Source organism: Phymastichus coffea, unplaced genomic scaffold (genome assembly GCF_024137745.1).
Source record: "Phymastichus coffea isolate CEN01 unplaced genomic scaffold, Cenicafe_Pcof_1.1 PCOF00083, whole genome shotgun sequence".
In the NCBI taxonomy this organism is placed as follows: Eukaryota; Metazoa; Arthropoda; class Insecta; order Hymenoptera; family Eulophidae; genus Phymastichus; species Phymastichus coffea.
The window spans coordinates 1,174,605-1,186,768 of record NW_026706894.1 but is presented as its reverse complement, the minus strand read 5'-3'; the positions used below and the strand labels follow the sequence as shown (position 1 = coordinate 1,186,768).

General features: G+C 41.0%; 1 protein-coding gene across 4 annotated transcripts in view; it reads right to left on the bottom strand.

Annotated features, from left to right (window-relative positions):
• Positions 1-249: 249 nt before the first annotated feature.
• Positions 250-12,164, bottom strand: part of LOC131668754 (monocarboxylate transporter 10) — a 58,385-nt gene continuing 46,470 nt past the window's right edge. For 3 of the 4 annotated variants that reach the window (XM_058943170.1, XM_058943172.1, XM_058943171.1), the window contains 5 exons: positions 11,674-11,959; positions 10,289-10,463; positions 8,534-8,740; positions 5,470-5,862; positions 250-4,270 (listed from right to left, as the gene is read on the bottom strand). In XM_058943170.1, the coding sequence (XP_058799153.1) occupies positions 4,062-4,270; positions 5,470-5,862; positions 8,534-8,740; positions 10,289-10,463; positions 11,674-11,959 (1,270 nt within the window). In that variant the 3' untranslated portion in view covers positions 250-4,061. The remainder of the gene's footprint in view (positions 4,271-5,469; positions 5,863-8,533; positions 8,741-10,288; positions 10,464-11,673; positions 11,960-12,164) is intronic. The other variant, XM_058943173.1, reaches the window with a different exon arrangement.

Below are 12,164 nucleotides of genomic sequence, written 5' to 3'. Positions count from 1 at the left end.
CCTGAGCTTCTTTAAGAGAATGCATGAGAAATAAATTAAAAAGATGAAAAATAAAAAAAAAGATTCTAAATTTAGGCAAAAATTAACTTGTATTTCTCACAAGGATGCCTCGTGCCCATCCGGTCTACGAAATATAATATGTAGTATTTTAATGATATCGCACGGGTGCAGATAATTTTCTATATAAAAATATTATCTTTGATAATTTTTTAAATAATATATTTACAAGGTTCATAAATACATGGCAAATTTACATATATTTCAAATACAAGTACAGTCGACTTTCTAATCTCGATACTTACAATTATGAATGTAATTGCATTTGCATTTTCTATGTATTTATTACATAAAACTATCTACTATATTTTTCGTTTTTTATTTGATTCCTCCGTTCGGTCCTCGTTTCAGTTCATTTAATGAATTTCAATTTTGCATATGAAAATCCATGCGTTAACGTATATCATATAATAATACATTTTGATGATTGAACATTTATAGAATGCTTATTTATAGATGTTAACGTTTTTCAATTTTTATGCGAAAAATTATTATTGGTCAAATAAGTCCTTGGTTTTATGCGATTGTGCATGTCTCTTGAAATATGTAAATTTTTAAATTCAATTTGAATATTATCTATGAATTCAGACGTTTTTAAAAAATCTTCAACGTCAATTGAATTTTCAATAAATCTTTCTGTAAACGGCATTAAATTTTATTTTAGCATCACAATAATTTGAAAATTTTCGAAAGTGAGTGCGTAATTCAGTTGTACATATATATCTCGTTTTGTACGTAAACTGTAAGAAAAAAGAAATCTTTTAAAATTAAAGATATTCTTTTTATGAGAATTATAACCCACATTAATATTTGTAATTATTGACTAAAGCCTTCAAGGCACATTTTAATGATAAGCAACAAAGTGGAGGCTTGATATCGTTATTTTAAAACGCTGAACATGTAATTTTGATGCGATTCGTGTTTAATTCCTGAGCTAATAATTCTCCTTTAGTAAACATTCTTAATTTCATAGAGCGATTATCGTATTTATGTATTATTCAATAGTATAGTAGTCACGAATAAAGTTGTTAAAACACAATTATATTTTTCATTAACACCATATTATGCATAAAACTGATTTTTAAATCTTTCAAATGTTCATAAGTATAATGTCGCATATGTTTCACATTTAATAATTCTATTTCTTTGCTACTTAAATGCAGTATCATTCATCTGTGTCATTACAAAATCAGCAGCATAAAAAAGGTCTGCTATCAATCAGCTTACTTACTTAATGTTTAGCTACCGTAAAATAATCTTAGCGAAATTCATTATTACTACAGTGAATTTTGAAATGGTAATTTGTTAGATGAAATCAACAGACTAAGATGATTAACGATCGTTAAAAAAACCCATTATCTCAATCGCACTTTTGGTGTGCGCGGACCAACGTATTCTCAACAGTTATTTTAGTCTACTGATTGTAACAGTTGATATTGGGCCCCGTATAATTTCTCTTCCATCTTTTTCCGTCGTAACGCTGCATAGGTATACAGGATATAAGCTTTATATAAACACAGCTTACGCTCTATTTCTTGGGTTTTTCGTTACTTCTCTGCTGAAAATGATGAAGGACGATTCTCTGTATTATATCCGATTAACGATACGCTGCTTCCATGTACATTATTCCTTCTCATTTCTTGCTAATTCGCTGCAAAACCATGTTTGCCTACTTATTTCCATAGGATTGCAAGAAAGTAACGAGTTACGGGTATATGTATAACATATACAATAAAATCTATAAGCGAACAACAAACGCTCGCTTTCCGAGAGCTTTATAAAAATCTACTGATTCCTTTTTCTAATAAACTACGTACTTATGTTTTCGTTTTGGATTGCAAATTTCTTTTATCTTACGCACGCGATCAAACGTCTAATTTGTACAGTAATAATTATTTACTTATAGTATTTAATACTGGTTTTTATTAACTGTGCAATAGTCTTTGATTGTAACACACGAAATGTGTTAAAAACATTTATTCAATGTAGTCTTGTAATTAAATATTTCTTTAAATTCAATCAGTAAACGTCGATACAAGCAAAAAAGTGAAATAGCAAATTTTATAAAATATATTCCTTTTAAAAAAATTCTTACAGTAAGTCTTTCAGTATATAATGTATGAATTTGTCATTATATAAGAAAAAAAATGGGAATCGAACTATAATCCCGCTTTAAACATTAGAAATTGCACATATAGGTATCACGCGTATAAAATATATCGCAAATACAAACTTAATGGCAAGTCTTGCCGCTTGTAAATTATGTCAAGCGCTCATAAGCGTCAAACTTGAACGTTTATCATGAGGATACACTTTCGTTCGTTCGTTTGCATTGATAATGTGTATCTAACGAAGCAAGCTATCTGTCTGTGGTGCTGACAATCTAAATGTGCTTTCTATTTCATATATTAAATTGTGATTCAATCTTAGGAGTCCAGCTCCATAAATGTTGGCAGCTTCATTAACACGTTAAGTGCTACATGACTTATATTGAGTCAGGCGCAATGTTAGATCGTATACTTGACGTGTTAATATTAGATAACTTCAATTTCATTATAGACTTGATGCACGCTAATACGATTTTTCGGATTGATTATACAAGCAAAACTTGAGTACATTTATGCACAAGATATTTTCGATGCATTGAATAATGCATCCAATCAATATTTTCACTGCTACGCAAGAATTGTTCGCCTGGGAAGCTTTTTTTTATACCACTACTTAAAAAGATCATTCCATAAGTGTTCGATTTTTTCAGAAAATGCATTAATTTTCATGCAGTAAAATGCAGTCTGAATGTCATATTCGTAAAAGCAAAAGTCGATTCACTTGTTCCTACGTCAAAGGTACGCAAAAACACTTGAAAAAGCATATACTTGGCTTGCAAACTTTGTAATGTACACACGAAGCGTTAAATTTTCTGCATAACAATGAGAGCTGAAACGCATAAAAATGTACGCATACGATTACATAAAGGAAACGCTTTGCAGTTCAGCGATACACATTAGCGCGTCGTTACGCACGAATTACAATTAAACTCCAGCAGCGTACGGCTGCCAAATAACGGTACAACGAACTCTTGATAGCGATAAATTGCTTGGCACAAAAACCTGGAGGTAATACATATGTGTATATATGTATAATTGAAAATGCAAAATTTCCATTGTACAGCTCTCTGTTTTACTAATGTAAACTGTAGAAAAGATCTACGTTATTCAAAATCATGTATTATTTGGCAATCTTAATGTCCATCAATATTTACAATCTTTAATTTATTGCTCGCTAACTATTTGATGAATATTAGAACACGCTAAGATGGATTAAAAAATAAGTTATTCGATAATTTAGGTAAGAAATTACGTACATGTAAAAATTGGAACATCCACGTGTGCATTTATCGTTTCAAATTGTTACGATTGGTTGTAGAAAGATCATAATGTATATGTATAAACAGTAATGTAACGCTTGAAACTGTTGTAAAAAAAACTCTAAATACGTTAGTAATATCATGGTCGTATTGAAATCTGACAAGCTTTCGTCAGAAAATGAAATGGCTAGAGGATCCGTAAAATGACCATCCGTTGAAAAATATACGATGGAAACAAGTAGTGAGGCAGCTTTACATACAATTCGATGTACGAGTTTGTTGTAACAATCAATAAAAAATAATAATAATAAGAATAGCTAACGATTTGAAAAAGAGTGGCGATCACAGCGGTCTTCCGTAATAAAATTGAACGCTAACACACCTATACTCCTGCTATCGACGACGCGCCAAACGCACCAATTCGGATCCATTCAACTAGAGCCGCGCTGTCGGCACTGCGTGTCGCAATGTTCGCGTAAACACACTGAGTTTATGAGCGCACGTCGCGTAAAAGCAGTCCGTGCAGCCAAAGTCATAGTTCATTGGCCACTCGCGACGCTGCACTCGAGCAGCACACCAATTACGCTTTGATGTAGTACGATCTAGACGGTCCACAAGACGGTCTTTGAGGTCAACCTCAGACGCTCGTGGTGATTTGCTCGATGACGGTGACATCGCGACTGCGCCTTGGCGTTCTTGCGCGCTGCACGAGCTCAGGGTGCAGCTGATGATGCGATTGCTGCTGAGGATCAAACTGATAATGGTAGGGTTGCGCCAGACCTTCGGGCACGCTTTTGCTTGGCCTCAGTGGCCCTTGAGGTGGTAAGCAGCCGCCGCAAATTGTTCCTAAGTTTCGGAAAAGACATCAGCTTGAGTAATTGGAAAGTATCGGAAAAAGTTTTTTTTTCAATTACGGCCACGCTCAATTGTCCTTGTTAAATAGTTCATTATTAACGCTAATTACACGAACAGTCTCCGTTTAAGTAAAAACGCTTAGATCCTTTTTAAACACAATTTCATGCAAAACACAGGCACTTGAAAATGCCGGACGTTTATTAGCAAGCAAAATGCGTCTGTTTGCTAAAGCCCTCGTCGTCTCATTACACTTGAACTTCTGCTGGGTAAACTAATCTGATGGGGTTACGTACAAAACAGCGATCGTAAGCAATGTTCCAAGTCGCATGTACTAAATGTAAAAATGCGATAAGCCACGATAAAACTTGAACAGAAATAATAGAACGCATTTTCCGTGTAATAGTCATGCTTTGTTAATAAACTTGTTTATGTCCTCCGTGAATAATGGAATTATGAATAAACCCTATGTACGCGGAAAAAGTAACAGCTCAAATTCCTATGCATAATACAAAATACATTTGGCTAATGGGTCTGTAGGTAGAGGTGGAGTCGACGGAAGTACGCTGGGTAGTTATACGAACATACCGGGATGCTCGCATTCTCAATGCATTCAGATGTCGTTTTTCGGCGACGCCATAATTTCTGCATTATGTTCCTCTATCGGCTCGTAACGACATTTTACTCAAGGCAGTTTCAAAGTTATACCCGTTAAATCAAACAAGAATCAATTTCGCACCAGATAGAAAATTTTAGAACATTATTTTCATGTTTTTTTATTCGCTTATACTTTTTTCTTTTCTCGCGCTAATGTTTACACTTGAATTTGAATTTTATTGTATAGGCAAGATACGATATTGCGATTTAACTAGCCAGCTGAGTTGCCGCAAGTCGACAGACCGATGTACGAAAGCATTCGAAAGAGAAAACGAAGAGCCCGACATACAAAGAAAGGAAAATTCAAGTGGAACAGTTGAATTTGCTGAGATTCAAGTTCGGAGTAAGCAACGAAAACTTTCGAAATTATTTGCGATGCACGTCGAGCGACGGAGGACAAGGCGAAAAATTGTTTATTCGAGAAAATAGCGAAACGAGGCGCCGCGGAAAGTTTTTGAAGTACCGAGGTGTTCCGATACGTCGGCCGCTGAAAAGAACAGCACCGGCGAGCGACGACCGAGCGCAAAACCACTTACCAAGCTGTTGCTCGTGGAAGTGTCGATGCGGGTATCCGTAAAAGCTATTCCTGTGAAAGCCATCGAGATGGCCGGGATGCAAGCCATGGTGGAGCGGAGTCTCGGGCCTGCTGAGCGGTATGTGCAGCGACTGCGACTTGGGCAGCCTGGTGAGCGTCCTCGCGACGGGAGTGACGTTGGCCGCCGAGCAGGCGCAAACGGGCATGGAGGCGAGCGAGCCGCCGGCGCCCCCGGCGGCGGCACTGGCTGCGGCGGCGCTCGCGGCAGCGCCGACGATCGGCGAGCATGGGTTTCGCCGAGCCCAGCCGACGAGGAACAGCAGGGCCGCGCCGCACAAGGAACTCAGGGTGCACGCGTAGTAGCCCACCCGCGGGCTGCTCGCATTCATGTAGCCTGCAACGTGAGCCCACGTCTGAGCGCGCGCCTATTTGTCTTGTTTTCTGTTTCTTTTTCTTTTTCTTTTCGTCCTGTCTTTCGCGCGCGAGAGAGGCCGTGCCGCGGAGTGGCCGCGGGCTGCGTTCGCGTCTCGGAGACTGCGCGACTACGTGCGCTGCCTCTCCGATGCGGATGTCGTTGGCTGGCTATTGTCCCGCGCTCGTCGCTGCTCCGCGAGAACCTGGAGTAGCTTTGGAATGGTTTTTATCGTTTGAATAAGTCAGGCGTTGGTGTGAATTCTCAGGGATTTTTATACCGTGCACATAGTGCTGCTCAGTGATTTTATAGGGCATTCTTCTCTTCCCTTGCCTACTCATCCTTGTTTTGACAAGTGACTTTCCGACACTTGCTATTTACCAATTTTCATTGAATTTATCTTGAAGCCATATATTTAAGTTTCTTATTAATGTTTCTCAGATCGAATTATTTGGCGTGTACTGAGCCATACTTTTCATTTCGACAAAGTGTTTCCTAAAAAATCTTCGCTTTTTGCATTTCAGTACAAGAGTTGGACAACTCAATGATAAACAGCCACAGTGTACAATTGTTAGTGTCGAGCTGCTGGATTTCAACCGGATTGACGACATTTTAAAAGCCACCCCATTGCTCCGAGAATAAAAGTGTCTACTGCCATTATTCCTATTCTCTTGACAAGATTACACAATTGCACATAATTATCGATCCACTTTTGAGAGTCGACAATGCAACCGCAAAGTTTTTAACCAGCCGTATTAGAGAAAGGCCTTTTTACCTTCCTTTCATTATCCAATTATTCGCGGACCAAATACTATAGCTCTAATAACTTGAAAAATGTGAAAACTTGATTCGTCAAGTGGCAATTAATGCTTTTTCTTTGTTCCACGAAGCTCTCCGGTACGTTTATCTCTCGAGTAAATTTTTTGGTCAAGTTAAGCGGCGCAGGACCTCATTAATTACTGCAAGAGTATATATGTACGACTACTTTGTTAGCCCAAGGGTTTTCCATAGTATGCTCGCACGCTCGCATGTACTCGAAGCAAAAAGCCCAATGTTATATGTGCGCGAAAGGCTTGCTTAATTACTTCATATTTACCAAGTTCAAACACTGGATTAGAGCTCCAAAAATTACCTTCAATGATGTACGGGGCGCAGCATGTTTTTCGAAAAATATCACTCGTTTGGCTACTCTTACGAAGTTATTCGACCGACCGATCGCACGTTATTTACATTTAGGACCAATTCAACTTGTCGCGAGGTATTGTTTAAGGACACGTACGGTCACGGGAGCTAAAACGTTCGGAGATAAGATGGATGTATGGCACCGAAGTACAAAAAAGAGAAAGTCCTTTTATCAGTTATCTACTTTTGCGATCGTGGATTTGTACGTTTTCCCATACACTTTTATCCGGCTTTGCTACGACTAAAAGCTTTGCACCAAACTCTCTCTCTCTCTCTCTCTCTTTCTTTCTCTCACGGAAATATACTTTTTTATCTCTTTTTGCAGTCAATGAAAATCCATCCTCGAATTTTTCAAGAAATAAAATAAGTATCGATCACATTCTACGTGGCAGAGTATATACGTGCAGTTATCATTCATTCGATTTGGATATTCACAAGCAACGTAAATTTTCAAGTTGTTTTTCATATTATTTCAATAACAGCAAGTTTCACATTTCAATTGTTTACACAATCGCACAGTAATAAATAATTAATTAATATTTGAATGTTCTTGTAAATAAGAGTAATAACAATAATCATAATATTTTTTATTACTCTGGCGTTTCCATCTGCCGCTGCGGCTTCAACGTACACCCGGCGCCCTTATTTCCATTTACAATGCTAATACCTATAAACTTGAGATTGTGGCGCTCCAGAACAATGGTATTTAATTCTTAAAGACCCGCTGTCAACGTCGCTTAGTATTTTTTTCCGGTAAATACTATATACTTGATCGCAGCTTCGGTTAAATTTGTTGTATGTGAAAATAGCGATATCCGATAAAAAAAAAATAAAAATAAGTGGCGTGATCGAAACGGTCAGCCATCGTAACGCTAACTTTGCTGGAAGGTAGCAAATAACAATAATAACGGTAACGCACAGAATACTTCAAAGTAAACTATTCGAACTTAGCGTATTCGGAATTTACAGCTGCTCTCCATGTGCTTGTATAATAGATCGAGAAGTTGATTATACCCTTAGAAGTTTGCTGAAACAATAGTAATTTTGGCCGAAGTTGTAGATTATAAAATGAATTAGACGCCGAGGCACGTTTAGTCGGAGCTTAATGACGCGCTAACGAATCCTCGAATTTCCGGGCACGCGAGAGGTTTTCGTTGTCATTCATATTGTTTATTCGAGCGGCGCAGAGCGTGATGGATGCGAGTGAAAAAGCGCAGTTATCAGAGAAAATAAGAACGGAGAGGTAGTGAAGCGTAGGCATTGACGAATGGGCGAAGCGCTGAAAAACTACAGAATTAATAGCCAGCGGCGACGGCGAGAATAACCGACGCTCTTGCATCCGAGTCACGAATCCGCGGGCGAGGCGGTCGCGGGACAGACGAAAATATCGTCAGCCCATACCTAAGGGGGTGGCGGACGAGCGTCACGGGGGAGAAAGGAGAAAAGAGAGGGCGAACGGTTCTGTACGTACCTGTAAGAGGAACTCCAACTAGGATCGGCAGAGCTTTGGCGGCCTGGACGAGCGCCCAAGATTTGGCGAACTGCCGTGCCCTCAGCCTCTCGAGGGCGAGCATCTTCAGGGAATACAGGCTTCCGCCGAGCGACGCCCCGTAAAGTCCCGACGCCAGCACCAGGCCGTGGTAGCCTTGCACGCTTCCAAGTGCCACCTGGGCTATCGCTGCAAAGCCGCGCGCATTATGCATCAGCTTGTTTCGGCTCGCGCGCGCGCCACTCTACGTTATTTGCCAGGACGATTGCCGGACTGCGCCGTGTGCCTTCGCTTTCGGCTCGGCAGCGGAAGCTAGAAAAGCGCCGCGATTCAATCGATCTTTTTGCCCCATTCCGGCTTCCATTCCAAATTGCGCGTCGGATCTCTTCGCGTCCGTTCGTCGCGGTTTCGAGATTACGCCCGGAGAAGAAAAATAAACTTGGCAAAGCTCTCGCGGTCAAATTTTCAGCGCGAACTCACTGAAAAAGTAACATCTTTTTAATAAGCTCCTGGAGCATCAACTGTCACGAGTCCGGTGCTTTTTCATTAGAGACGAGAATTGAAAGCGGTGAGGGGAGGGATCTGAAATGGAGATTAAGTATGTAAATTTCCGTAGTCGACGGACACTCCGCTTTCTCTCCATTCATATTTTTTTCTTCTCATTGGATCTGCAATTCCGTAGAAAAACTCCGGGACGTTAATCAACTTAATAAAATTAATGCTCGCCTCGGACGTGATTAACGCGAGCAAACTGAAAAAGAGGACGAGCGATCCGTCAGAGACCAGGGTGTATTTAATTTGCAGGAAGTAACGGGCCGAAGAAAGAGAAAAGTGCGAAAGAACGCATAGTCACCGCGAGATGCCCGATTTGTAGGTTTTGGCGTGTATCGCGCGTCCAACGTTATGAGAGCTCGAAGCCTCGCCGCCGCGGCGATAGCAGCAGCAGCAGCAGCAGCAGCAGCAGCAGACTTTGATAGCCGAGCCGGTGAGCTTCTACTTTAATCTAAGCGGCACTGTGGTAATGCCGACGTGGCGACGATGAAAGGAGGAAGTATCATTAAAGATTGAGCGGCTGGCATTATGCGCTGGCGAATGAGGTTTCCAGTGGCATTTTTCAAGCACCGTAGACGAGGAGAACGAGAGCACACGGAGATATTGCGATAAACAAAACTAAAAAAAGCTACGAAACACCGTGGCTATGAGCACGTGCATATGACGCAATGTGCCAATCAAGATTGAATATCACCAGCGGAGCGCGCTCTTGCCAGTGGCACGCACGGCGACGTCATTAATTTCATTTCAATGTCAAAGTGTAACTTTCAGTTGATACATTTCCGGATGGATGTACGTGGATTGAATATAATAAAAATCTTTCAATGAATTCAGACAATTAGTTCTGTGATAGGTTGGCTGCCGCGAAATGGGCAACGTCGAGCAATGCAAAGGAATTCCAATAAAAGTTATGAAGCGAGGTATTGCCAAGGACAGACAATGGCGATGAGAAAGAAGAAGGGATCCGTCAGAGGACTGAATTATGGGAAGAAAGCAGTGGCAGTCGGCGACATCGCGACGAGCTGATTTAAGCGGCAGTGCGTAATCCTCGACAGAGATATAGCTCAACCGGTTGAGTATAATGCTGCAGCGCGCGACGATGCAATCGAGCGTCAAACTATACGTATATACGGGTACAGGGCAGGTGTGTATTATAGAGAAACGGTAGGCTTCAGAGATACTAACCAACTCCGACGAGAGCCCCCTGGCAGAGATATTGCCTGGACACGAGGCATTGGGCAGACGGTCGGGCGGTCACCATTCCCCAGGCGGCGCAGCCCAAAGCTGCCGACAGACCCAGGCAGGTCTGCAATAATACCGAGGCACTTGTGTCGCTTTCCTCCTGGTATTCTTGCAGCGCCTGGCCAACAGCAATAGACATCGTTACGTAAGCCGCCACAGCCTGCCGCACTGCATCGACTGACTTCCTCCCTCTTTCCTCCTTTTTTCATTCGCTAAGCTTCCCGGCCGCGCCACTTTCTTTTTGGCGTGTTACGTCACGATTAACAGACACACTTAACGAAGGATACAAGGCTCGTCATAGCGCGGCGTACGAGGACGAGACCATCGATTTTCCTATAAACATTTTTACCACTCACCTCTCTCTCTCTCTCTTTGCGCTACAGCGGCAAAGTTTGCTCACGGGAAAATGGCCAAAGGACTGTCTCCGCTCGCGACAACGAGCTTACGTATGGATATACTTTACATCTGGCTCGAAGTGTCGTAATTTTATTTCCATGACGTTCGTAAAAAAATATTACGCGGGGCATATAATAAGTGCCACGTGCGGACATAAAAACTCGACCGTATTTTTTACGTTGCTAATACAAGAAAATTAAAAAGGAGAGGTTGTGAATGGTTGTCGTTAATGCCAATGACAAGCGATAGATTTCAATGATTTGTCATCGTTACCGTCAGCTTGCGAGCTAACGCCCGAGTTTTCGTATTAAACATAGCGTTGCTTGACATTTCCTCTTCGTGTTTCTCGTCGAAACGCGCACGAGATGTTGCATACGAGCCGCGGCGAACGGAGCACGACAATAGTCGAGTAAGCAAACATTTTCACCGGAGTGTTGCAATAAACGTAGAAAGTAAAGCGCTTCGAGTCCTTTCACAAAGAAGTCGCGCAAATCGAATCGCATCGTTGGGGAGTTGCAGTGACGCGCACACCGTTCTACCTTTACAAAAGTTTAGACCAGCATCGAAGTCGTGCTTCCCGACGTTTCGTACTTTTCTTTTTCAGCTAACTCGCGTGTCGTATTACAAAATCACCACAATATGCCGTGCTTTTTTCCAGGTCGATGCAGCTCTAACATCTCTTTATAGAACGTTACGCATTAATTATATCATAAAATAGGAAGCAGGTTAGACAATATTATTTTCCACATTTTTTAACGTCTGTCTTAAGCCTGACTATTACTACTGAGGATTGAACCGACAACCGACTCGTATTACACATTTACACTGATCGTTATAGTAACAATTTTTCTCGGATGCATTTGATTGTACACCTCATAAATAAATCTTTTTCTGCAGTGAGGAATGAAAGATTCGAATGCAATACAACTCACAATATAAAAAGCTGGCGTGTAAAGTCCAAAAGAAGCAGTACCGGCGGCAAGCATGAGCATCCTAACAGGTCGACTCGCCAAAGGACTGAAATCCAAGAGCGGTTGTCGGGCCGCCTTGAGTGCCGACTTGGATTTGGGCTTGAGTTTATTCTGTTGATTTTTCAAATGCACAATCGCGTGCCTCTGCGGATGATACAGCGATGCGCTTCGATAGATCAGACCCAGAAAGAACGCCATGAAGAGGGCGCCGGTTATCGCTTGAAGGCCCAGCCTCCAACCTAATTTTCTGCAAAAAAACCATTGACCGTAAGTTTATTCAGGCACATTATTCGTTTTAATGTATTACTTTTAAAAAATTACACATTTTTCCCCGCAAAGAGTTTCAATATAAAAGTTCATGCGAAAATCTATCTCGGACTTACAGAAATCCACGTTTATACCGCACACAAGTTTTTTAATACCTTTTCACGCTAGCAGCTGCGGAAAGTCAA